A 26,621-nucleotide genomic window follows, 5' to 3' on the forward strand; every position below is an offset into this window, starting at 1 on the left:
CGAAATCGATTTTGCTCCTGATCTTGTAAGCATTGTGTCTCCCATTCCCTATTGTTAAGCATATTTCTTTTTTCTGTCATTTCTTTTCTGTGCTTTTGACTTGAAAGCTTTACTAATTGTGAGCTTGGTGCTTGTGGATTGTCTTCAATCAACAAGCTTTACCATGGTTCTGATTTGAACTCCCATGTCAATTATAAAATATATGCTTACAAGAGTCCAGCCATGAATCTTGGTGATTTTTGCAGGGTGAATCCAAGCCATTTATAGCATGAGCTACTACATCTCCATTATGGTACTCAATCAAGAGAGCTTCAGCATATATCATTGTCATGTCATCTTAGTCTGGATATGGTAAGAATTTGTAGATTTCAATTGTCTGCCCTACATAGTATAAATCACATGGCAAGGAAAGTAGTTAGTGCACCAGAATGTGCATGTTTGTGTGTTATAAATGTCAAAGCAGCAAGACAGTCATGATGATTGAGATTAGTGATCACAATCATGTTTGCTACTGCTACATGTCAAGGGAAGTGCTCCATGTGAAGCACAAACTAGAAGATTTTTTTGTGGTGCTTGATGACTCGTTTTGATTGTTAGTAACTTGAATATGTTATGGATCGCACTCTTTAGCAAATTAGCTTTGGGAAAAATGTTTCTTGCCGAACATCAACGCATCAGAGTCCATAAGTCAAAAGCACATGTAGGAAGCCGTAGAAACATTACTTGCTTGTTTATTGTGGTTAACATGAAAGTATGAAAATATGCTGAAAATCTACTTGATTCTTTTATTTGCAGGCAAATACACTCCTCAATACAAATGGCTTGCAAATGAGCTACCCAAAGTGAACAGGACTCAAAAACACCATGGCTTATTGTTCTTATTCATTGTCCAATATATAATAGCTACATACATCACATTATATGGAAGGGGAAACCATGAGAGTGATGTTGTCTTTGCTGGTCATGTTCATGCCTACGAACGATCAGTAAGCGTGTATTCTCTTGGAAACTAACTTTGTTGGATTCAAAGCAAGAGTTTCTTTGGTTAATATAAAATTTTGAACCTTAATCTCTAGTTTCTCTAATAGATCTAAATGTTAGTGTCTTATTATTCACTTCTCTCTAATGGATCCAGCCATCCAGGTTCATAGTTCTTGTTGTCTACTCTGTCTTCCTCTCTCTCCTCTATGTTGCCTTTCTCTACAGGGACTGGGGACTGGGGACTGGTCAGGAATGCTTATTTTCTGTATTTCTAGCCATGCTAAAAACATGATCCACAGATGATATTAGCATTTGGCAACCCCATGTGCTTCCTATGGGCCCCAAATAATAGATTTGACTTGCAACTCTATTTAGTGGCTTTAAGTTTGGGTTGATAGGTTAGTCCTGTCTTGCTTGAGCATTTTACTGCTTTTACATACTTCTCTGCACATCTTTGGGGATAGAAGTGAGAATTCTCCTAACATTCTTCAACTAAACAAAATACTTTTCCATAATCTTAAATTCATAATTCCATAGCTATACATTTGTCATTGTCCTTGAAGCAGCTTCCTAGACTGTCTTAGCAATTCTTCAAGTACATTATCCTTATCCATATGTTCTTCATTTTGCCTTGAAGCAGCTTCATAACACTACCCTATGCTGGGTGAACTTTGACTATGAGGTTTGAACCGCAAGTCAACTAAGCCTCAACATGATTTTAGCTAAAACAGAAAAAGAAAGAAACTAAAGAATTATCATTATAGTAAATAAGAACCTCAAATGAACATCCTGATTAACTAACACACATGCTCAACAAAGTTATTATAAGTTCATGTCATTCCATGGAGGATGTTGACCATAATTCATAAATCCAGAGGAGTCAAAGGAGGCTAGTCATAACTCATAACATAAGGAGTCAAATATTGAAAGATGGGTAGAAAATTATGAAAACATAAACTTTCCCTAGGTCAAGATTTGGATTGTTCTTCATTCCCATCACTATTCCAGTGCAGGCATATAACGGTTTTTAAGCATAGCAATTTAGAGAAATTAAATACAAAGTTGATATCCGGCTGAGCCTTTTTCCTTTTCCATGTAATAATAAATTTTAGCGAGACTAATACCACCAATCTTATTCTACTACAACTTCAATAATTAAAATGACATTTTTTGGTTTTGGTATCTCCTTAATAATCTCACTTTAATAAGTGTGCTACAAATTGCAATCTAGAATATTTGAACTACATACTTTGATATAAGCAGTCATCAATATCCGCCATTTTCCAATCGACTCACCCATGTCCTAAGCATAATCCGTAAAACTGACAACTTCATAGTGAAAATACAAAGAAATTTTTGGTCCTTCCAGAGAAAATAATTCAAGAGAATATGAAAGGAAGCATTAAAAGTAAGGCCCAAGCAACATCCACCCTCCCCTTTTTCTTCTTTGCCATCTTTTCCGGGTGTTACAAGAAAATTGTTACACAGGTAAAAACAAATATTAAGAAACCCGGGGTGGGTTCATGATGCAACTAGATCAGGTGTTTCTGCCTCCACAGAGAGCAAAGCAGTGTGCACTTTGTCCACCCAATTGTCAAGTCGGTCGCGCAACGATTTGATCTGTGGAATACCCAAAACTCTTGGCTGCACCCACGACACATGAACTGTCCCTTCAACTTGATCAATGATGCCCTCAATAAGATGAACCTGCAGCAGTCCAAGTTTTAACCAATGTCTACAGGGTTTAATACAAAAGCTTGAATTGCATTTCCCAAAACAAGTAAATGACTACTTAACAAGTGGATACAATTAACCAGACGAGGATTGAGGATAAATGATCACAGGAAACCAACAAAAAATATCCTAAGTAAAGAAGAACAATGGCCAAGTCTGGTTTATTCCAAGCAGTCACATTAATTTGTAGAACAAATATCCATTTATTTATTTTGACAGGCTTGCATACTAAGATTCTTTCTCCAATGAAAAACTCATGTCTCACTTTCATCCCATTTGAAGCCACCTCGGGTAGAGAACTTCTGCACATTAATTTTTTTTAATTGGAAAATTTCTGCCAATTCATTTTTTTTATAGGAAATTTATGCACATTTTATACTTAAATTCAAAGCAATTTCTTGCTTCATCATCCTAGAGTTAAAGACAGTAACAAAGCAAGTATAACAACTTTCTACACTAAGTTAGAAGTTGACTCATGCAAAAACAATGCACATGGGTAACTACAGGCAAGTGAACACAGAGAATAACTTTTCCAGCAAGTCTTTGGTTTACAATAAAAGTTTACAAGAATATGTTCTCATTTTTCCTGGGATGCAGTATCCTATACAAACTGCAAAAGTGTAGTTCAGGCAAATACATAGTTTTAAAAGGCACAAGGGGGGCACCTAAGGTGCAAAAATCTCCTACAACTTAGGCACAAGGCACAACTCAAGGCACACGCTTGAGTGAAGTGAAACCTGACCTAGAATGCATATCAATTTTATAAAATAACAAACCAAAATCTAATCCAATCAATAAAAAATTTAAGATTCCAAACATTTAAAAGAAATATTCAACAAAAGAGTAATGAAATTGCATGAATTTCAAGATACAATTAGAAATTTTAAGAATAAAAGTGTTTAAAAAGGAAAAGTAAAGTAGATGAAGCGCCCCTCTTCAACAAGGCACGTGTCTTGGCAAGCAAGGCGCTATAACTAGAGAGTGGTTGTGCCTTGAGCCTTGGCTCACTTTAAGCGTGCCTTCTAAAACTATGGGCAAATAATTTCATGCAAGAACCATGGTGTTAACAGGAGGTCACATTTGGATGCATACATGGAAGCTTCATTTTATCCATGTTGGTCTAGGCTGTGTTTAGAAGTGGATTTGATGAAGTCAGGACTACAAAATCTTGTAACAGGGATGGGACCAATTTTTCTGCCACACACTTGTATACTCATAAGAACTTGAAATCACCTATTAAGAGAAAGCAATTGCAATGAGTAGAAGCTGTTGCACCCAAAACTGGAATTCAAGGTCAATGAGGATGGGGTTTCACTAATAGACAATAATACCAATCTAAGACCCTGGTAGTAAAGGAGCCCTAGGTAATATAGGAAACACAGTATATACCTAGGAATCCACAATATCTTCCTCTTAAAACCATTGCTAGGTCCTTCAAATTAGGAAAATGATCCGATAACGGCTTTATTGTTAATGTAACTTTTTCTTCTTACTAGATTTTGTTTTGCTTCACATAAAATCACCCATGCAGAAAAGCCTAGTAGAGCCTATGCTAGTAATTTTGGAAATCCTGGTAGATATCTACCTCAACTTGATACCTTCTTTCCCTAGGGAAATCCTGAGAGATTCTCATGGGCAGGAAATTAATACAAATAAGGGCCTGAATATTTGATCTTAAGAGGCAAGGAACATAAGTATTATACAACTTAAATGCATAAACCTCATCTCTCCAGTTTCCATTCTGCGTGCTCAGGTTTAGGGAATAAGACTCTGTAATGACCTACCTATTGTCTCAAGATTGAAGAGTTTTCCTCTAGAAAGAAGGAAAACAAAAAAAAAAAAAAAAAACCCAATTTGAAAACCTAGGGTTTACTCCATCTGTATTATGAGGAGCATCAGATACACTACAGGACACAAAATGGTTGGTTGAGATTCAAAATAGTTGGTTTGAGATTCCCAGTTAAGCTAGATTGCCTGGAGAATTCTACAATGTCATTTTTATACTTATGCATATTTTTATACAATATCGCACAGAAACCATATTTTACCTGCCAGTGTAGCATAAGAAAAAAGTGAACATCATTACAACTTAAAACATTATTAGTATTCTTATTGGGGATTAGATACGCTTGATACCTAGATATACAGCCAAACCCACATGTACTCAGTACATGTGAGATCAATAAGAAAAATTTTGGTTTTCATATCATCTTTCATCCTACTCAAGAGTGTTTTCTGAATTGGCACGCGGTCTAGGTTTTGTCGAATCCGGTTGCTAGTTAAATATCATGATTTACCCAGTACTGGGTGTCACAGGTGTGGTCAGCACCCCCGAGGTTTGGATCCCCATGGAGAGTCCTAAGGGTTTGGCCATGGAAGGTTACTCAATTATCAAAAAAATAAAAATAAGATTAAGCATCTTGGCCTCTATATCAACATCCTCTTCTCACAGCAATAATAGAGCTAGAACTTTGCTTTACAGGAAGCAACTTTCAACAAGAAAAATTAAAACAAAAATTGAATCAATAGTATTACTGTTAATAAGAGATTCTGAATTAATAATTTTAATGGGCAATACTTCTTATAATATTTCTATTTAATGCATTTATAATGGTCTCAAACAAGTTTCATATTACAAATATTTATCAATCAATCAATTAAAAAAGATTGTCAGAAAAATTTGCTAAGATACTTTAATGGAAAATATCTCAATCTTTTAATAATTTTGTGTACATCAAAGATTATACCAAAGAAAATTTCAATTTCAATAAAGGTTACTCTAGAAGAAAGTTTTTTATATAAAAAATTAAAATGACACATAAACAATAAGAGATTTCAAGAAACCTTTCATTCTAAAAAATAAATAAATTTATAGCAGTTCATAAATAATAAAAGTGCTCTTTACAAACAAAATAAACTTTTTTAAAAAAAAAAAAAAAAAGAAGGTAGAAAGACTGCATAGTGAAGTTAAGAAAGTGATTTTTACTGGGAAGCTACCAAAAATAGAAGTTGGATATGATTTTGTACACCATATTTTTGTTTTCAAATTGCTCAACACTAAATTAATTTGTATGAATTTTTAAAAGATAAGAATGGAATTCAACCTTATAGGTTCAAGTCCACCAAGTCTTGCCTTCACACTTACTTTTTGATAGGTAAAATATCAATTGTATTAAATAGAAGTATACACGACGTACACAAGGACACCTAAAAGGCTGAAAAACAAGGCAAGCGGTACACAAGAAAACAACCACGCCTTACTTGGAACCTAACCACTCCACAAATTCCAATATCGACAAAGAGCAATCTCCTATAAACACTCAGAACCATTCCAACATGAAGGATTGTTTTTACTTGGTCAACTTTTTCAACATTCTCAAAAGTTCTATTTCTCTTCCTCCAAAAAGTATAAGCACAATGGAGCAGCTTTTCAAGGTTTTTTTCTCTTCTTTCCAACTAAGGATCTATGCTAGCTCAAAAGAATACTTTTGATTGAAAAATGCATCACCCACTGAACTCCTAATAGCGCATAAATCACTTGCTTTCATACAATGAAGGAGCATCTGGTCAATAGATTTTTCTTTCTTGCACATGTAACATCTATTTGGAATCTTCCAACCCTTCTTTCTGAACTAATCCAGAGTAAGAATCCTACCCCAAGAAGCTTCCCATGTGAAGAAACTGACCCTCAATGGCACCCAAGAATTCCAAACTGTGCCAAAGTACATCCACCCCTCTATATGATAAAGAGTGACTTAACTGAGAAATTATCACCTCCACCCTTCAGAGTTATAATGGTATTATAAATTTTAGGTCCACCAAACCTGTCTAAAATATATTTTCTGTAAGGCCCAATTCCACCCAGCTAATCTAAAAAACCTTTTCTAGAAGGCCCAGCAGGGCATACAGGCCCAACTACAAAACCAAATTCAATACCAGAAGGCTAAACAATGCCTAAATTGGCATTTTGTCAAGGTTTAGGGAGAACATCTAAGCCCCTGGCCCTAGGCTATCTCTGCCCATCTTACAGGACCTCCAACCTTGCTAGCATGTCTAATGAACTGAAGATTAGACAAAATCTTAGACCTCTCTTCTTCTGGATCTGAGCATCCATCTTTATCTTATGAATTGAAGATTAGACAAAATATCACAAATTATTGTTAAGACACTGTTATGGGTAAAGAAATGCGTACACCAAAGACAAGACACTGTAAGCACATCAGTAGTCCTCACAAGATTCCAAGGCAGAGGAATCTCTCTTAGCTGTGAGATCAGCATGATATAATTAGCACAGGTAAGAATGCAAGAGAATTTGCCCACCCTTACTCTAGCAAGAAAGATCATACACTCAGCTCTCTCATCCAGTGATATTATTTCTTGACAAGTTCACCCAAAATCAGTGGCTGTGGGTTTCAGAGCAACCATCTGTTTTCAGTTTCAGCTCATTACAGCTTGAAGATTTTCAAAGCAAGTGAACCACCTGCTTTCTACAGAGTAGATTAAAAATAGTCTCTGAAGTCAACAGTTATGGAATCCAAACGAGATGTAGAGATATTTCATCTAACACTTCTCCCAATAATCATGACCTATAGTAAGGTTTTTAAATTCCACCATCCTCAAATTAACCAAAAGATAGTCAAAATCTTCCACAGGGCTATAAAAGCACTGTTTCAGGGAGCTATATCATCATCTTAACAGAAACCACCTACAAAGCATGGATACCTTTATGAAGATGTTTATATATCCCCAATATGCTGGATACATTCAGGGCCAAATGCATGTTAGATGAGCATTAAATGTGTTATCAATTAACTTCTGATATTCAAAATAAGATTCTCAATGCACCAAGGTCATGGCCCAATAGGTTTAGAATATGACATGGTTTACAAAAACCATTTTCTTTTATTTGTATAGAAGGGAAAAAGGTCTCTTATAAAATACAATGGGCCATTTAGGAAATGTCTAAATGATACCACTAATCATAGAGGCATAGGGTTATCACTAACAAAATGTGCAGGGGTTTTAAATCACAACATTTCTCGTAACTTTTAAGAATTTAAGAGGCACTTCTAACCCTCTCTGTGGAAGGAGATTTTCGGAATTTTAGCTGGGGTTATGACTCACTTCCATGTTAAAAGTGACCTGGTAACAGATGCTCAAAACAATAAAGCAGTGTCCAGATCTGAAGAAAAGGAAGCTGATCAGGTAATAGATGCTCAAAACGAATTTTAAACATTTTACTAATACAAATTTCAGAAATCAAGGACTTACAGAAAGGCTCTTCATGAGAAGATACTCCACATCCTCCACAGAAAGTTTGGTGCGTTCTGCAATGATGTTCAAGGGAATAGTACGATCTTCTGAAGGACGGCTGCAAGATACAATATCTCAGTTAGCTTCAGCAATAACTTGTTGACTGCGAATGGATAATTGAATCTTGCCTAGCAAACTACAAGTGAAAATGATATCATTAACATACCTGAAGATGATTTCCATCAAGCAGAGAATGTTAATCTTTTCCAGTAGCTTCTTCTCATTCTGAACTAATGCCGGTTGAGCACTCAGAGCAGCATTATGGACACGGCATAATTCTTGATAGCGGACTAAATCACCAGAGTTGAATGCCTGGAGTATATAGTAAAGCCACTCAACCTTTGTCCCCAGAAGACTTTTTATCTGTAGGAGTTAGTAAAACATGTTATTGCTCCAATGTAGGACAATGCTAAACAGAACTGGAAGGGGAATTTTGTACGAAGAAAGTCTGCATTGGTGCTGGATTCAATGAGAATCTTGTCAAGAAAGAATATTATGTGTAAACCTAAGAAAATCGCTGGAAAAACAGCAAGACCTTCAAGACACTTGCAAGTGTGCAGATTGAAGGGGAAAAGACTGAACAAAGGTTCAGCCGTACACATGATGGTCTGGCTATGATATAGCACCAGAATTCAAATATGCATCTCTGTGAAACCATGCTCACATTTATATTGATCGCAGGTTATATTAATATCCAAATGTTATATAATTCTAATTATGAAAGAGCATGATATACATAGTGAACCCAAATCCTAGAAGCTTAAGCTTTTAGGAAAATCAATTGTTTGACACTAACTTCTAAACTTCATCATGGGAGAACCACACCCACTTCATGAAAGCAATGTTTGAAAAGGCTAAAGGCGATCTTGAGGTGTTTTTCCCTAATGAGAAGTGTAAGCCATGAGACAAAACAAGGCATAAGCCTCAATTTAAAAATAATAATAAGAAAAATAAGAAAAAGCAACGATCTTAAAAATTAGAAAAATACTAATAAAATCACATGAAAAATAAATAATAAGAAAATCATACAATGTATATGATGCAGGTAAGCAGCCCAACATGAGTGATGCAAGTAAGTCGCCCAACATGAGCCAGTGGTGAGCTTAATTGTGAGTTCTTATCTTTAAGGTGGTGAATTTCTTATCCTTAGAATGGCGAACTTGTGTTGTTAACTTACCGTTTTATTTCCTTAAAACGGCATCTATATAATAATCAAATTAATTGTATGTCATTTTCAATAGCTTCTAACTTTTTTTTTTCCTCTTCTAAAATTCAACTCTCATATGCAATTATCAAATAATCTTCAAAACTCTCATCACTATTACTGGTAGAATCCTCTAATGAATCATAATTATATCCAATTGCTCTATTATCCTCTCCATCAATGTGAATATCAAACCATTTTTTTCTTTATCCATTAATTATAGTTATCCTCTTTCTTTTATCCATCAATAGCAAGATAATGATTATATGTAAGTTCGGTCACCATATTGGCCAATTTTTTTTTTCTTTTTTTTATTGATAGGTAAATAAGGAGAATTTATCAAAAGCGCTTGCAAAATGATGCAACAGAGCACACACAAAATATACAAAAATGGCTACAAGGCAAGCAAAAGAAGACGAGTGAAGCAAAAACCTAACACCCTTGAGAGGACTACCATCCCCCTGAACCCAACCCTGACCCAAAACCCTCCAACAACAAAAACACAAAATAACAACCTCACAAGACAGGTGTTGAATCCCCAATGCTCCTCCACTTTCCCTTAATAGTGCATGGAGAACTGTTGTAATTAACCGAACACTCTAATTTACATAATTCCCTCTCAACGCAAGATGTCGAGGATGAATCCTCTTTCCGGCAGAGACCTTAACCAACAATTCTTTAATTTCTTATTTCCAATCTCTTCCTTTCATTTTCATTTAAAGGGTTAGTTGGTGGTAACTAAGCCTTTATTTTTTAAAAGGTTCAACCCTAATCTAGGATGCAAGACAAAACTTATAAATTTGTACCAAAACATCATAAAAGCACAAGTCATTACAACCAATGAATATTGAGGCTTAAACATAACAAATATATACAAAAAGCACATGAAGGCCCAAAACCCATTTGAATATTAGAGATTTAAGCTTTAATAGCCTCAAGGCTATAGCCTCAAAGCTATACCTCAATCAAGCGAGGCGTAAGCCTTAATTACCCTCCATTGAGGTTATAGCCTCAAGACTAATTTGCATACCCTCACCTTGAGGCTCAAGGCATAAGCCTCAATAGCCTTTTAAAACACTGCATGAAAGTTTCAAGAAAGTGACAATCAAAACATTTAGAATGGTTTACTAAGATATAGATTACAAATTCCCCTTGATGCCTGGTCCCAATGTGTTGAATGTGATGAAAGATTTGAGGTTCTATTCCAAATAAACAAGTTGCCAATACTAAAAAAAAAAGGGTTGTGAATAACAAATTTAGTGTAATTATTGACACTGCAGAAAATGAATATCCACGAAAGTGGAAAATAAGTTTATACCAAGAAAAATTACCACTGTAGAAATACACAAATGTTGCTCCTTGATTGTATAGAAAATGTTGCTATGTTATTGTGTTTGTTCAAGGTCATATTCTCCAGTGAAATGCATTGGAGATACAGTATGCAAACTACGCCTCTTCCACCTCCCTCACTCGAGTTTGTAGAACTACCTTTCATCTTTAAGAAAGTGCAATCCCTAGTACACATAAAAAAAAAAAGAAGGTACAGTTCAAGAGCTTCTAAAACATGTCCAAATCCAGCCCTTGAGCCTAAACAAAAAGAGACTTTGCTACAAACAATTTCAAATGCTCTAATGAGTGTTCATTCACAAAACTCTCCTATTGCATTCTTTCAAAATACATGGAAGGAAATGATAAGGAACCATCAAACCCTCGGAACATTCTTCTTTTTGTTACAAAAACTCCAATCACATGGCACTCCTAATTCTGTAACAAAACCTTCACCCTAAAAGAACAATTACCGCCTGGAGAACACCCCCACCTTAGGCCTCATACAGCAGGAGAACACAAATGCCTAGAAAATCTCTGCAGCTAAGTAACAAGGATAATTGTTAGAGCCCATAGCCGTATCTGACATGTTTCAGATATTGATACTCATCAAATACTGTCAGATGGGTCAAATGAATCCTAAACCCATATCCCCAAACCAAAAGAAAAAAATAAAATAAAAAAGAAGAGAGAGGAGAGAGTGAGATTGGATATGGGAAATGGACCAATAAGTTTAAGGTACAATGAAGATGGAAGCTACATTTGATTTTAGAAAAGTAAAGTTAGCTTCATAGGAAACAATAAAATTTTGGTCATCTAATTAATTCGTAAATAGGGGCATCTTCTAGAAAGTATATCGATGTCATCCATTAGCACAAAATAACATGTAAACAAGAATTTATATTACTCAAAGACCCTAAATTTGAGAGAGAGAATGGAGAGAGAGAGAGAGAGATCCCATCCAAACTTGATTTTCAAGAATCGGTTGTTATAAAACCTATCAAAAAAAAAAAAAAAATCAGTTGTTATAAGTTAACGATAGATATTATATGTATCTATGTATTATTGCCCTATGCATATCCTACTTTTTAAGGAATCTCCATATTGACCATCCGTATCTTGTCATGTATGTGTGTCTATGGTTGTCTCTTTCTTTTTTCTTTTTCTTTTTTTCCCATATGCTGCAGACTTCCGGAATCACATGAACAATGAAAAAAAAAATGACTAACCAACTCCATTGCTTCCTGTAACATGACAAGAGTAATAGGGATTAAACCAATTCTCAGTTTGTCAAAGGACCAACCATTAGGCACTTGCCCAGATCAACCATCCATAGAAGACAATCTAGAAGGCACATCTTGGACCCAAAACCATCTAGTCAAAGGTGCAATTATCTTCCTTCCTCTTTATTGTCTCTTTTTAACACTCCTGCACTCTAATCTCCCTCTGTTCCTTTTTTGTTCTTCTGCCCCATTTCTCATTTTCCTCAATTAATTGGTCATCGATTATCATATTATGGAACATCTTCATCTGTTCATTGCTCTCTTTCTTCCTGACTCTTGACCCTGTATTTACTTCGACCTTAACCAATCTCTGTTTGGTTATAAAGTGCAGTCCAGAGATCTATTATGACTGCATATTACCAACCAAATTGATCCTTGTGAAGTCTGAATCTTAATATAACTAAGAATGACAGAACAATATTGTAGAAATTTATGTGCTATATGTAATTATATGCATCTAATTGGGTATATATCCCTTCTCTTCAGTAAGAAAACTTGTAGATGGCATCAGATGGTTCAAAATGAACAAAAAGTGGCAAAAAGAATCAAGGTTGGATGTATATTGTTTTCAACATTCTAAAGATATAAACACTGAAATGTTTATTTTGGGAAAAGCTAACAAAAGGTGACTTATGGGAACAGCAACATCAAGTGGCACAAACAGGCAATCTCAGGGTAGTTTCAAATAATAAAGTTAAAACTTGAGCATTATATGAATGCAATAAAAGTCGAAGACAGCCATGCTTCACAGCCTAACTATGATGACCTAATATGGATGAAAAAAAGATGCTTGTAGGAAGTCAACTTTAATGGGAAAAGAACAGGTGGAAAATTAAGAAGTGGGCATGGAGAGTGTAGATCATGTTCTCTTGCATTGCTCAATGGCATGAGACTGACGAGATTTATGGTGTGGGCCTTTGTTTAGCTTGCTGCACTAGTAAAAAATAGAACGTCTAAATGTTGGATCCAAGTCAAAGGAAAATATACTTAGATCCTATAGCAAGGGTTTTTTTGTTGTAGATCTTTTAATGCTTAATTGTAACCTGAATATTTCATGTGTACTGGGCTGTGGTCCCTATTGGCATCCATTTGTATATGCTTTATGCTTATTATCTATCAAAACAATAAAGGCAAATGTGGTGAAAACTAACAAAAAGGTTCCACTAGGGAAAAAAAATGTAACAATGTCAAAGACAAAGGGTTCCCATGGATGCTTTCATGATGTAAGATTGTTCGGTGTGAAATCAGTTGTGGATACAAGAATATATGCCAAAGATGATTTGCTGTATGATGATGATTGCTTGACATGGTGTGAAGTTGCAACAGCAGCTAGCATTAGAGTTGCAAGGAATTAAACTTAATGCTGGAGCAAAACCAGCAGCAAATTCAATGGCTTCCACTTCACGATTAGATTTTAAAGAAAGTACTGACCTAGAGGACAGTAAGGAGGCCATGAATTATACCAGACACTAAGCATATCCATGTCTCATGTCTCATGTCCCTGTCTATTTTATATTGGCCATGGGCAACAACCAAAGAAAACCCTAGGTTTAACCTACTACTCAACATTCAGCACAATAGCTGGTTACTCCACATGACACATTCAGTGACATGATGCCTCCTGAGATAAATATCTGAGAGTGGGACAGGTCGACCAGAGATACTATTACAAGCTGGCAGTCAATGGGGAGCAATAACATACACTAGAGGAAAATAAGAAGGCAAGGAATTAGACTAGACATGCATTTCCAGGTCTCTTATCCATGTCTATGCTACATAGGCCATGAACAACCCATAAAAAAGGACAAGGATTGGACTTCTACCCAATCCAATCATCAAAAGTTGCAATTGTAGCCAGGTTTTTACTATGCACCTTATATATATATCACCTATATATATATATCACCTCTTTAGGTCTCATGAACCCCCAAGGTTGTAGAATGTTCTTTAGGTGTCTATAATGACCTTATATGGCTCTGTTAAGATCTGCCGGTAAAAATGCCGGGGTCTTCCCCTGGTGGTAAGTGCTGGTTTGGCATTGATTTGAAGACCTTTGAGATTATCATAGAAGACCACAAAGGAAAAGTGCGTGGAAAGATCTGTGAAAGAGGCCCCAAGTTCTCTTCATGGATTAGATTTGGAGGAAAAGGCTTATCTCTGTTGCTAGAAGGGGTTGAATCATGTTGTGGGCTAAAGGAAAGAACCCCTTTCAGAAAGCTTTGGTCAGAAGGTGATAGAGTTTACAGTATGGAACTCAGATGCAATAGAGCAGGAAGATTTTTGTTCTACGTTGTAAGAGATGCGGAGAACAAAAGATTTTCCTTGGCTTTCCCTGAAGGAAGGGGGCTTGTTGGAGGCTGGAAAATGCTGGCTAGTAAACTGAGAAGTATGGGAGTTGCCCCCCTCCAATGGAGAGGTGTTTTGCTGGATAAACAATTACCTTCCCAAGTCTCTCCCAGCAGTAGCATGGGCAGAGGCTCATACCCTCTTCGGGACTGCCCCGTGCCTCGAGATGCAGTCTGGCTAGAAATTGAGAAAGAAACTTTGGATAGGAATGAGGAGCTGCTGGGCAGGTGTCTTGTGGGCTCTTGGGTGGGGGACGCTGATCGTCTTCCTGACCCCGTTTCTTTCGGGTCATGGGCGAAGAACTCATGGTTCTTAGAAGGAAACCTCTGGCTTTCAAACGTGAGAGAAAATCTCATGCTCTTGGAGTTTGAATTTGAGGACGAAGCAGAAAGGGTGTATAGTTCAGGGACAAGACGTTTCAGAGGAAGAAGCTTCTGCCTAGAAAAATGGAAGCCATCTGTGGGATGTCTTGAGGGAGATAATGAGGATGCGCGCCAGGTGTGGGTTAGAATTTTAGGACTCCCTCTCCATCTCTGGGGAAGAAGCCTCTTCAAGCAGTTCGGAGACTCCTGTGGGAGGTACGTAGCTGTGGATGAAAACACAGCTGAGTGTCGGAACCTCAAGTGGGCCAGAGTCCTAGTCGAAACCAGTGGATGGCAACACCCAAGCTCGCTGCAGGTAGTCGCTGGCGCCTCCTGTTATGCTCTGCAACTATGGTGGGAAGAAGAGCCCTGCCTTTCCTCTGTGATCCCCGCCTGCAGGTCCGGTGCTTGGAAGATTGGGGATGAAGTGGTGGCCCCTGCACGCGCTATGGGGAGCGTGGACCCCCAACCACCTTCCTCAGTCATTCTGCAACCTGAAAAGCTGCCTTCGCCGACCCTGGGGACTGGTGCACCTGCTACAGACATGACGGGTGCAATTGCTCCCTCGTCTCCTGCCCGCGCTACGGAGACGGGCCAGTATCCCCTTTCCCAAGCCCGCGTTGAGGAAACAGGCCAGCTTCTGGATGTCTTGGCCCATTCGAGCCTGACCTGTGGAAGGCCCTTTGGGCCTGGGCTAGGGAAGGCCCAGGTCTCAATCTCTTTGGGTTCTTCTCTTAAACCCCTCGGCCCAACCCCTTCCAAAGCTTTAGGGCAAGAAAGCCCTAGCTGCTCGTTGCGTCGAAGTGGAGCCCCCTCTGCGACTCCTTCCTTCTCAAGGACTCCCCAGAAGGTTGCGTCGCCACTTTTGGATGCGCCGACGGCTTCCCTTCCCGTCGAAGCTAGCAAAACCCCCCAGATGGAAGCGTCATCCCCTGTGGAATCGCCGATGCATGCATTTGAGCTTTCCCTCCCCGTCAAAGCTCGTAAGTCGACCCAGTTGGAAGCGTCGCACCTTGTGGAAGTGCCGACATCTGTGAAGGAGCTTCCCCCCCCCCCGTCGAAGCTCGTATTAAAAAAGGTATGCCTTCTCTTCCCCCGATCTCCCTGAGAGGGGACTCATCCTCTTCTTCTTCTCCTTTCTGGGACACGGGGCTTGAGAGGGGAAGGGAACCTGGCTCTAGTCCTGTAATTTCAATGGCAAGGGACGTAGAAGTGACACCGAACCCCCTGTCCATCATGCTTAGCGATGGGTCGACAGTGATTTTGTCTACAGCCCCGACCTCTGATCTGGGAAAAAACATGGCAAATCAGAGAGACTCGTCGAATCACCCCCCGTGTGAAGAAGGATGGTCAGAAGAGGAGCTCTCCAAATTATTACATTTTAGTAAAGTCTTGGGAATGCCTGTTGAAGGGCATGAAGTCGAAATTCTGGAGCTGCTTTCGAAATTGAAGCTGAGGACTGGAAGTAACTCTCTCGGCAAGAGAAGGAAGAAGAAAAAATCCTGTTCCACCCGATTTGAACGAGAGTTAAAAAGATTGGAATGCTCTGTTAGTTATAAGGGGACATTAGGGATATCCAAAAGATCTGGTCAGAGCTCCTGGGATTTGATTCCAGTTGATTAATGAGAATTAAAATTCTTTGCTGGAACGTTCGAGGGCTTAATGATTGTGATAAAAGAAAACTGATCAAGGGAGTGGTAAGGAATCAAAAGGTTGATTTGGTTTGTCTCTTGGAGACAAAGGTGAAAGATGTTTCTACGCAATTGGTGAAAAGTGTGGGAGTAGGAAGATTTCTTAATTGGGCTTCAGTGGACGCAAGGGGCACGGCAGGAGGGCTCCTTCTCATATGGGATAACAGAGTCTTGGAGAATTTGGAGGTAGAAAGTGGGGGGTACTCCATCTCTGCTCGTTTTAGAAACTGCAGTGACGGATTCTCTTGGATCTTCTCTGGAGTGTATGGGCCAGTGATAGGTAACGAAAAGGAAGACTTTTGGGAAGAGCTTGGAGCCATCCGTGGCCTCTGGGAAGACCCTTGGTGCATAGGAGGGGATTTTAATGCTGTTAGATATCCAGAGGAAAGAAGAAATGCCCCTAGACTCACAGCCGATATGAGGAGATTTTCAGAGGTGATCGGGGAGCTAGGGCTGAAGGATATCCCACTGGCTGGAGGTCCTTTCACTTGGATAGGGGGCTTGAACTCTCAAGCTGCCTCTAGATTGGACCGTTTTTTAATCTCTGACCAATGGGAGGACCACTTCTCAGCCATATCACAATCTGCTCTCCCTCGCCTGGTCTCTGACCACAGCCCCATTATTCTAGAAGCTGGGGGTTTCTCTTCAGGCAAAAGCCCCTTCCGCTTTGAAAATATGTGGCTGAAAATTGATGGTTTCAAAGACCTAGTAAAAAGCTGGTGGAATGGATATTCGGTGGAAGGCTATAGCAGCCACTGCATCGCTGAGAAGCTCAAAGCTCTTAAGAAGGACCTGAAAAAATGGAACAAGGAGGTGGTAGGCAACGTCTCTTTCAACAAAGCAGAGGCCTTCTCCCGCTTGCAGCAGTGGGAGGCCAAGGAGAATGAGAACGCTCTTACTCCTGAAGATCTAAAGGCTAAAAATCTGGATCTTGAGGAATATAAGAAATGGGCCCTTCTAGAAGAAACTTCTTGGAGACAGAAGTTAAGAGAAATCTGGTTAAGAGAGGGTGATAAAAATACCAAGTATTTCCACAAAATGGCCAATGCTAGGGCAAGGAGGAATTTCCTATCCAAAATTAAAGTAAACGGGGTGAATCTCTCATCCTTGGCAGAGATAAAAGAAGGTGTTTGCAATGCCTACCAAACCCTTCTCTCTAATCCTGGGGATTGGAGGCCTAGTATAAATGGCCTTAACTTCAAGGAGTTGGGAGAAGGCTTGGCCAGCAGCCTAGAAGTTATGTTTTCTGAGGAAGAAATTTTCGCAGCCCTAAGCAGTTTCTGTGGAGACAAAGCCCCATGTCCGGACGGCTTCACAATGGCCTTCTGGTTATTCTGTTGGGACGTTGTTAAACCAGAAATTTTAGGCCTCTTTAGGGAGTTCTACCTCCATGGGACCTTCCAAAGAAGCTTAAACTCCACGTTCCTCTTGCTCATTCCTAAGAAGGAGGGGACCAAAGATCTAAAAGATTTCAGACCAATCAGCCTGGTAGGGAGTGTGTACAAATTGCTTGCCAAAGTCCTAGCCAATAGACTGAAAACAGTGATGGGGAAGGTGATTTCTGATTCTCAGCATGCTTTCGTCCATGGGAGGCAGATTTTGGACGCTGTTCTTATTGCTAACGAAGCCCTTGATTCTAGATTGAAAGACAACATCCCGGGTCTCCTTCTCAAGATGGACATTGAGAAGGCCTTTGACCATGTCAATTGGAACTTTCTTATGGAGGTGATGTCCAAGATGGGATTTGGGCACAGATGGATTAATTGGATAAAATGGTGTTGCTCCACGGCTTCCTTCTCGCTCCTTATCAATGGAAGCCCCTCGGGCTTCTTTCGTAGCTCTAGGGGACTGAGACAGGGCGACCCTCTATCCCCCTATCTTTTCCTTTTGGCCATGGAAGCTCTTAGCCAATTGTTGTCCCGTGCAAGAAATGGAAACTTTATTTCCGGTTTCAGAGTGGGAGGAAGAGGAAGTGAGGGGTTGTTCGTGTCCCATCTCTTGTTTGCCGATGACACCTTAATTTTCTGTGACGCCGATGCAGATCAGTTGCAATACCTTAGCTGGACCTTCATGTGGTTTGAGGCGATTTCAGGTTTAAAAGTCAATCTAAATAAAACAGAGGTCATCCCAGTGGGGGAAGGCATTCCTATGGAGACTCTTGCGGCGGTCTTGGGTTGTAAGATAGGGAGCTTACCTACATCCTACTTGGGTCTTCCCCTTGGAGCCCCCTACAAATCCATTAGGGTGTGGGATGCAGTGGAAGAAAGATTCAGGAAAAGGTTATCTCTCTGGAAAAGGCAATACCTCTCCAAAGGTGGCCGTCTTACCCTATTGAAAAGCACCCTCTCAAGCCTCCCAACCTACTTTCTCTCTCTCTTTGTGATCCCCAAGAGAATGTGCGCAAGGCTTGAAAAGATCCAAAGGGATTTCTTATGGGGCGGTGAAGCCTTAGAGAATAAACCTCACTTGGTGAGTTGGAAGGTTGTTTGTGCCGATAAAAAGAAAGGTGGCTTGGGCATTCGTAGTCTAGCTACTTTTAACAAGGCCCTTCTGGGGAAATGGTTGTGGCGATTCGCTAATGAGAATGAGCCCCTATGGAAGCAAATTATCCTTAGTAAGTATGATCTTCAAGAGGGAGGATGGTGCTCCAAAGATGCAAGAAACCGGTATGGGGTGGGGGTCTGGAAGGCCATCAGAAAAGGTTGGGAGAATTTTCGTTCTCATTCCCGCTTCATCATTGGGGACGGCACCAGAGTGAAGTTTTGGAAGGATTTGTGGTGTGGAAATCAATCTCTGGAGGAAGCTTTCCCCATCTTGTTTAACCTCTCTGTCAACAAAGAAGGATGGGTTGCTAAGGCTTGGGAGGAAGACGAAGGAGGAGGTAGCTGGGGGCTTCGTTTTAACAGACACCTTAATGATTGGGAGGTGGGTGAAGTCGAAAGCTTATTAAGCAAGCTTCATCCCTTAACCATTAGAAGAGGTGTGGAGGACTTACTCCGGTGGAAAGAGAACAAGAATGGAACCTTTTCTGTCAAGTCCTTTTATAGCTCATTCTCAAGGGATACCAAACCCCCCTTCCCGGCTAGAACTATTTGGACGCCTTGGGTTCCAATTAGGGCTAGTTTCTTTGGTTGGGAGGCGGCTTGGAATAGGTTGCTCACCACGGACCGCCTGAAGAGAGTTGGTTGGAGCATCCCCAACAGATTCTTTTTGTGTAAATATAAGGAGAAAACCACAGATCACCTTCTACTATTTTGTGAGAAAGCCAGAATGTTATGGCTCCTAATTTTCTCTCTGTTTGAGGTGCAATGGGTGATGCACTCCACTGTGAAAAAACACCTCCTAGGTTGGCATGGTTCCTTTGTGGGCAAGAAAAGGAAGAAAGCTTGGAGAGCTGCCCCCCTCTGCTTGATGTGGACCATTTGGAGAGAAAGAAATAGGAGAGCATTCGATGATATGGAGAGGAACGATCAAGATATTAAATCCATTTTTTTGTACACTTTTGTGAATTGGGCTAGGGTGTATATAGAGGAACACACTTTGTCTTTGATAGATTTTGTAGACTGGCTAGCCACCAAGTAAGGGTCATGTTTGTTTTGTCCCTTTGTTTTTTGCTTCTTTGTCTTTGGTATACTCCGTGTATGTCTTTTCTCTAGCCTCTGGCTCTTAATGAAATCTATTTACCTATCAAAAAAAAATATATATCACCTCTTTACTTATCAAAATAAATAAATGAAAAACAATTCCAATAGCGGCCAATTACTATTTATAATACGTTCACCAACATTGGTGCTCTTAAGATAAACATACTAGGGTTGAACAGGTCAATCAGAGACACTTTTACCTGTGGCAATCAATGAAACAATGATGTACACAATAAGCACTAGCACAATGAGATACAAGAAAATACCAATCATCAACAAGTAGACAGTACCATGACGAAAGAGAGGAACATGACAACAATTAACAAAACATACTTCAAAACATCAGTTCAAATACAAATGAAAGAAAGGCACAAAATCTTGTTGACATTGCCATGATGAAAGAGAGGAACACAACGACAATCAACTAAGCATACTTCAAAACAACATCAGTTCAAATACAGGTGAAAGAAAAGGCACGAAATCAGGAATTTTTGGTACAGAATTCTTACAATTGGATGAGCAAGCAGTTCTCCAAAGTTATAGATATTATCTCCCAGCAGCGCAGAAAGCGATAAATCAAATGCCAAATCCTAAAATATCACATAAAGTATGGAAAAGTTATTTCATGACGGAAAAATGGAAAACTCATTTTGCAAAGTTGTAGACATTGCCACCTAGCAATCCTTGAAAGGATAAATCAAATGCTAAATGGACTATGCAAATGTATAATCAGAGCAAACCAATAAATGAATATAACAATACAAGCATTCGTTTATATAGTTTTGCATCCACAAATCATAAGTACAAAAGAATGTGCCTCAACAATTTTTATTTCATAAGTTAAATTGGACTATATCTGACTTTACTGTTCTCACAGCCAAGTAGCAACTTCAATAATGGTTTACTTCTGAAAAGGCCTCCTAAGCCAACTAAGGGTCAAAAGGGGGACAGGCAACAAACACACCACCCCTCTCCCCCATCCCTTTTTCTTTTTCAAAAAATAAATAAATAAATTTTCCATTGAGCTGGGATAGAACCTTGGCCTCCTTTAGAGAGGCAAAATGAGCTTTTTCCTCCATGCTAAATATCTTAACTATACCTTAGCTTGCCCCTTCCCTCATTATTCTTTGCCCCTCACCATTAGATTGAATTTCTGATGCCACCACCATCCCAAGTCATGTTCAATACTTAAAGTTAGTTTATAATCAACCAAATGGACCATGCAAATACACAACTTAATCAAGGAATTCAATAACTAAGCATGAAAACATTCTCTTCATTTGGAATACTCATGGGAGCTTCAATAACTTCATTCCATGGAATAGATAGAAAAAACTACCTTACATGGTTCCCCTCAGAAGACATTTACTTGCATAGCAGTCCATTTAAATCAGATTATTTCTTGACAAGATAAACCATTAGACACCGCATTCTGCACAAGGTCAACAACCCCATAGTGCAAGCACACTTGCATTCAAGAAAATTTGAGCAAAAGATTAGGGTCCTTGCCAACTCAAACAAGGAGAGTAATCCTTCCACCATTCTCCAGGTTTCCTAGATTAACTTTAAGACCAAGGGTGAATACACTCTAGCAACCTAGCATGATGACACCATCACTCCCCAACTTAATCTTTTGTTACCCTTGTCAATGAGGTTAGTAACCTGGGGTTCTCAATGTTTCTTAGCATTTTTTTAATTGTGTTTCGTCCTTCTGTTATATCTCCTTTAATTTTCCTTTTCTCTCTTGATAAACTTCATTTCATTTTACCCATCCTGTCTTCTTTTTCTCTGTCTCCATGCTAGCGGCCTATATTTTAGGGTTTAATGAGTTAAATGTGCTACAATGAGAATTGAAACATAAAAATTCATAAATCCAGATCAGTGATCACAACTTTCAAATTCTGTGCTAACATGAGATGTCAAAACAGCCTTAACAAGTGAAAGTATAATGTGAATCATTATAAATGACTTGAATTTTTTGAAATAATTAAAGCACATGAGTAACATACCAGCTTAAATGTTTCAGAGAGAGACTCCACTGATGTGTATGCCAGATATAGAAGAGCACTTTTATAGAATTCTGCGAATTCTTGACGAGATTTATAATACTGAGATGAAACCCAATAATAGCTGGCATATACAGAAGGATCAATGTCAGTCATACTGTCAAGTGTACTCTTCCCATCTTCTAAAAGTTTCTTGCACTCTTTTTGGTCCCCCTTCTCAAGATTGAAAACAGCTATTTGCATCTTTATGTATAGAATGGGCTCCTCTATACGTAACTCTCTAGTACCTCGAAGCTTTTCAATTACCCCTTCAAGGTAACGTACAGCAGCTTCTTTCTCTGTATACTGCCTAGAAACTATGACAGCAAAATGTGCGAGCTTGAGAAGATTGATCTTAGTCTCAAAGTCAGTGATAAAATTATGATATAACTGAATGAGAGCATCACCCGCCTGCAAATGAAAATACAAAAGAATAAGTTTTAGATAACCATAAAAAGGATATGCATGCACAGATATTGAATTTCATAACATCCACATCAGGAACAAGCAAAAACATATGTAATAAGAACCAGCTAAAAGTATTCAAACTCACAACAAAGAGATCCTGCAATGCAAGACAAGAAATCTGATTCTCATCTCTCTTATCTACAACAATATTGGGCTTATAAGGACACATCTAGTAACTGCAGATCATATGTAAAAACATTAGTGACATACAAGGAACAACCCTAGTTAATTAGGTGGTGTTCATATCAATAACTAGAGAAAATACAGCTTAATTTCATTCTCCATAAGCATATCAATAATATTGCACCATCTTCATTGACTGATTGTAACGACTTCACTCCTTGCCCAAAGGGGAGCTGCTGAGACCCCCTCCTAGATAATGTGCCTTTCACATAGTTACAGAACAGTAAAAGGGACACATGCACAATAATGATTAATAAACTTCTCAATCATTTCCCTTGAAGCTAATCAAGCATAAAGATAGAAAATTCTCTGCTCTATTTTTCAGCAAGGAGTGAAGTTGCAACGTAAAGAAATACAAAAGAAGGATGAAGACTCCTCCCAAAATACAATGAACTAGTCATAAAGTATGTTGAAGCCTCCAAAGTACTAAGTAAACCTATGCAACTAGTCAATGAAGATGATGTACGTTTCACAAAACTGAAAAAAGAAATATTCATGATTCATGATCACAACTAAGGTCAGTTTGACCTTGGGCAGTCCAAACACAATTTGAAGAAGGAAATTAAAAAAGAGAGAGAAAAGCATTAGTAAAAGAAATACCAGGTAAGTAACTACAATATAACAGACAAGACAAGTCCAAAGTCCCACCCTGCCAATGCACAGAACAAGCTGACAGTACGCTCCAAGAAGGAACAAATAGGCCTACAACTAAGTCAAAATATGAACTTGGATAGGTGCTCCTTCAGCTTTAGAACTGACACCCCAACCCACCCCCAGCTTGTGTAAAAGGCACCAAAACAAACATAATGGAGCAGCTCTCAACTCTTTTTCCTAATCTTTCACAAATTTCCATGGCAACTAGCTGAACATCCTTTGTCAACTCTGGAAGCACCCACATTACTCCAAAGATGACAATACCACAGATCTCTAGCTATCAGGCAGTTGATGAGAATACAGATGGCTGATACCTCATAATTTTCAAGAGACATCAAAACAAAGCCCTCATATTTCAACTGGTCTATTGAAAGGTTTCCAAAACCAAACCAAACTGACCAACCCAAACCCACACACCCAACCAACTGCTACTTTGAAGGGAATATCAGCCACCCAAACCTCAAAGCTGCAAAAGCAAGCTAGAAGAGAATGACCCTGTTGAGCTTCTGACGTACTGCTTCTCTGACCCTACCCATTGAGCAACCACATAAACTCAACCACCACTTTCCTAACAAAAGCAGGGAGCCAAAGGACAAAGGTTGCTTGTCCCATCCTGGCCAAATAAATACACACCAAGGCTCCATTGAATAAAATCCAAAAATTCCAGAAAATGACACATCAGAGGCATGTTCCCACAAATAATTGGTCAGAATCTAACCTTTCACATATAATCAATCAAGAACTGAGTAGAATTGATGAGAATCATCCACCTTCTAATGCCTCTCCACAATCCCTTACCACAAGTCCCCCTCTCCTCCTTAAAGCACCATCACCCCAAAGGGGTTCAATCTCAATATAGACCATCATCAATACTTCAAAACCTTCTTAATAACTTGATTTTACAGGCACAAAAATGCTTGACTAGAATTAAAGAATTTTTTTTGCACATGAGAAGAATATTGATTTTAAATGTATCTTAATTTTTACATTGTTGCATTTATTCATTATGTAAATTTGATCTTTCTAAGAATTTCTTCCAGTACTCATTGAAAGTAGATTCATTATTGCAATTTTTCATCACATAATTTTGATCCTTCTAAGAATCCATTCCTTTATAAAAAGGGATGACCAATCAATCAACACTGTTGAAAACATCAAGCAAGACAAAACATACAAATATAGGGAAGAAGACAATAAATCCACCATAAATCAAACAATTTGAGCTTGATTGAACAGCTCACACCTCAAGATAACTCTTAAAATTGAGCTTCTTTCATTAATTTTTAATGCCCTTGTCATTTTCTGTTTAAAGAAAATCATTTTACTAATCTATGGATATTTCTCCACATTTACATGTAAAATTCTTAGTTCATATTATAGACTAGAAAATGGAAGAGGGATCTATATTATCAATAGATGCTGTCTCAACCATCATTTCAGGACTTGAATCCAATAGGAGGTTCAAAAAATTAAGCAGAAGAAAGATTTATGTAAAACATGTGTGGTCTGGTGATAATCAACCCCCAGAAGTCCAATAGTCATCCCTCTAATCTTTAATAAACAAGAAATCCCCACCGTACATATACAATTTCCTCCATTTTTCATCCCTGAGGATGAGCAAGTTAAATATTCTCACAACATCCTCTAAACAGCTCTTCCCAACAACAGAAAGAAATATAAACTTGACCAATAAAATGAGGAAAGAACAAAAAAAATTGCAGCATCTCCCATTCATTGGCAACAGTTCAAACACAATAACACTCTCTCCTCCAAATTTGCTTGGCACGCATAAGAAATTCTAATAAATCAGATCAAATATAAATCCAGGTCCACCAATCACAATCTCCAAAACATCCAAACCAAGGCCTAAACCTTGCCTCTCCCAAAAGGAAAAAATAAAAAAAATGAAAATAAATAAATAAATAAGAAAAAGAAAAAGACCTAAACCAAATAGCACCTTAACTACAACTCCCAAAAAGATAAATACCAACACTCCATTTCAGAACTGAAACAAAGGCAGGAAGAGAAATAAATTTTTAACTACATATTTTCCATTAATTGGGAACTGCGAGGGAAAAATTCAATCCAGTGTAGTTGAGTCTTTCATATCTTAGAAGCCAAAAGAACAGAAAGCATAAAAAGTTCAAACTCTTGTGTCTGTGTGTAGATACAGGAACTACATATAGATACAGGAACTAACTGAATATCAGGAAAACAAATTCGAAATGCAACAATAATCTCAACCTCGAAACTCTAATTTCCCAAGTCCTTTAGACATAAGATGCCAAAAATCCCTTCTCCCTCCAAAGAATAAATAAATAAATACAAGAATCGTTGCCACCAAGAAACCCTAATTTTCCTTCTAGCTGGCTTAGTTCAGTTGCGCTTTCCATATTTTGTAAACAAGAACAACAGAGAGCCTAAATAATCTAAACTCTTTATCCCTATCGTTTTGCTCCGTTTTCTCAGCAACCAAACAGGAACTAAAGGTATACAAGTACATAAATATCAGATGCAACAAGGACTAGCACCCAGAAACCCTAATTCCCCAGGTAGTTATACTCCTAAGATCCCAAAAACCACCGTCCCCCTCAAGATCTCCAGAGCCTAGATTCAACCCAACAAAGAAATAAATAAAAACTAAATAAAATAAAATAAAAAATTCGAAATCCAAACCACACCACATACTGAGAAAAAAAAGAATTAAAGATAGAAAATGGAGAAAGATGGGGGAACAGGCCTGAAAGACTGCAAGAGCGACGAACTGTTCGAGTTTGAGAGTGAGTTGGTGCCAGAGCTTCCTCTGGTACAGATCTGCAAGAGAGTTGTACCATTCTGCCAGCTCCGGATGGGCCGCGCGCAGTGATTCCAGGTATTGCAAAGCGGCCATGGCGATTGAATAAATCTGTGAGACCCTTTTTCGACCCTCTCTCTATTTAAATCCCCCAAAACCTCTTTCTCTCTTTGCTCTCTTTCTTCTCCTCAAAGAAACGAATAGACATGGACGGGGATTTTCCATTCGGGTCCATCACTTTGTATGGACGACCCGAATTTCCACCCGATTTGGAACCCAATCCGAAGTTATAATTCTGTTTCATTTATATTTTAAACTTAATAATAATAATAATAATAATTATAATAAGTAAAACAATAATTTAATTATGCAACCCACCAAAAGAAAAAACACAATAATGAAAGCTTCATTTCGTTTTAAGTTTTATGGCCAAACAATCACCCATATTAAAGTATTTTCTTAAAAATTATTTTTAAGAGAATCATCAATTAAGAGTTTGTTTGGTAATGATTTTAAAAAATATTTTTAGTTTAAAAAGTATTTTTAAAAAAAAAAAATTAAGATTCTGTTTGATAATGATTCTAAAAAAAAGT

At 38.4% G+C, this 26,621-nt stretch overlaps 1 protein-coding gene across 1 annotated transcript; it reads right to left on the reverse strand.

Annotated features, from left to right (window-relative positions):
- Nucleotides 1-2,207: 2,207 nt before the first annotated feature.
- LOC100252379 (26S proteasome non-ATPase regulatory subunit 13 homolog A) lies at nt 2,208-26,261 on the reverse strand. Its single transcript, XM_059734611.1, has 6 exons — nt 25,973-26,261; nt 21,894-22,338; nt 20,394-20,474; nt 8,195-8,391; nt 7,987-8,086; nt 2,208-2,688 (listed from the first exon to the last, which is right to left on the reverse strand). Exons 1-6 carry the CDS (start codon nt 26,122-26,124, stop codon nt 2,503-2,505), a joined length of 1,161 nt encoding a protein of 386 aa, XP_059590594.1. The 5' UTR covers nt 26,125-26,261; the 3' UTR covers nt 2,208-2,502.
- Between the last annotated feature and the right edge of the window lie 360 nt (nt 26,262-26,621).

Source organism: Vitis vinifera, chromosome 2 (genome assembly GCF_030704535.1).
Source record: "Vitis vinifera cultivar Pinot Noir 40024 chromosome 2, ASM3070453v1".
NCBI classification, from domain to species: domain Eukaryota; kingdom Viridiplantae; phylum Streptophyta; class Magnoliopsida; order Vitales; family Vitaceae; genus Vitis; species Vitis vinifera.

What these genes read in the sequence shown, in the direction of transcription:
- LOC100252379 (XM_059734611.1), bottom strand. Translation starts at nt 26,124, where the DNA reads ATGGCCGCTTTGCAATACCTGGAATCACTGCGCGCGGCCCATCCGGAG. An exon ending in AACTGCTTGCTCATCCAATT is followed by an intron (nt 8,392 to 20,393) that starts GTAAGAATTCTG and finishes TAACTCCTACAG; the next exon opens with ATAAAAAGTCTTCTGGGGAC. An exon ending in TTCTCATGAAGAGCCTTTCT is followed by an intron (nt 2,689 to 7,986) that starts GTAAGTCCTTGA and finishes GGACTGCTGCAG; the next exon opens with GTTCATCTTATTGAGGGCAT.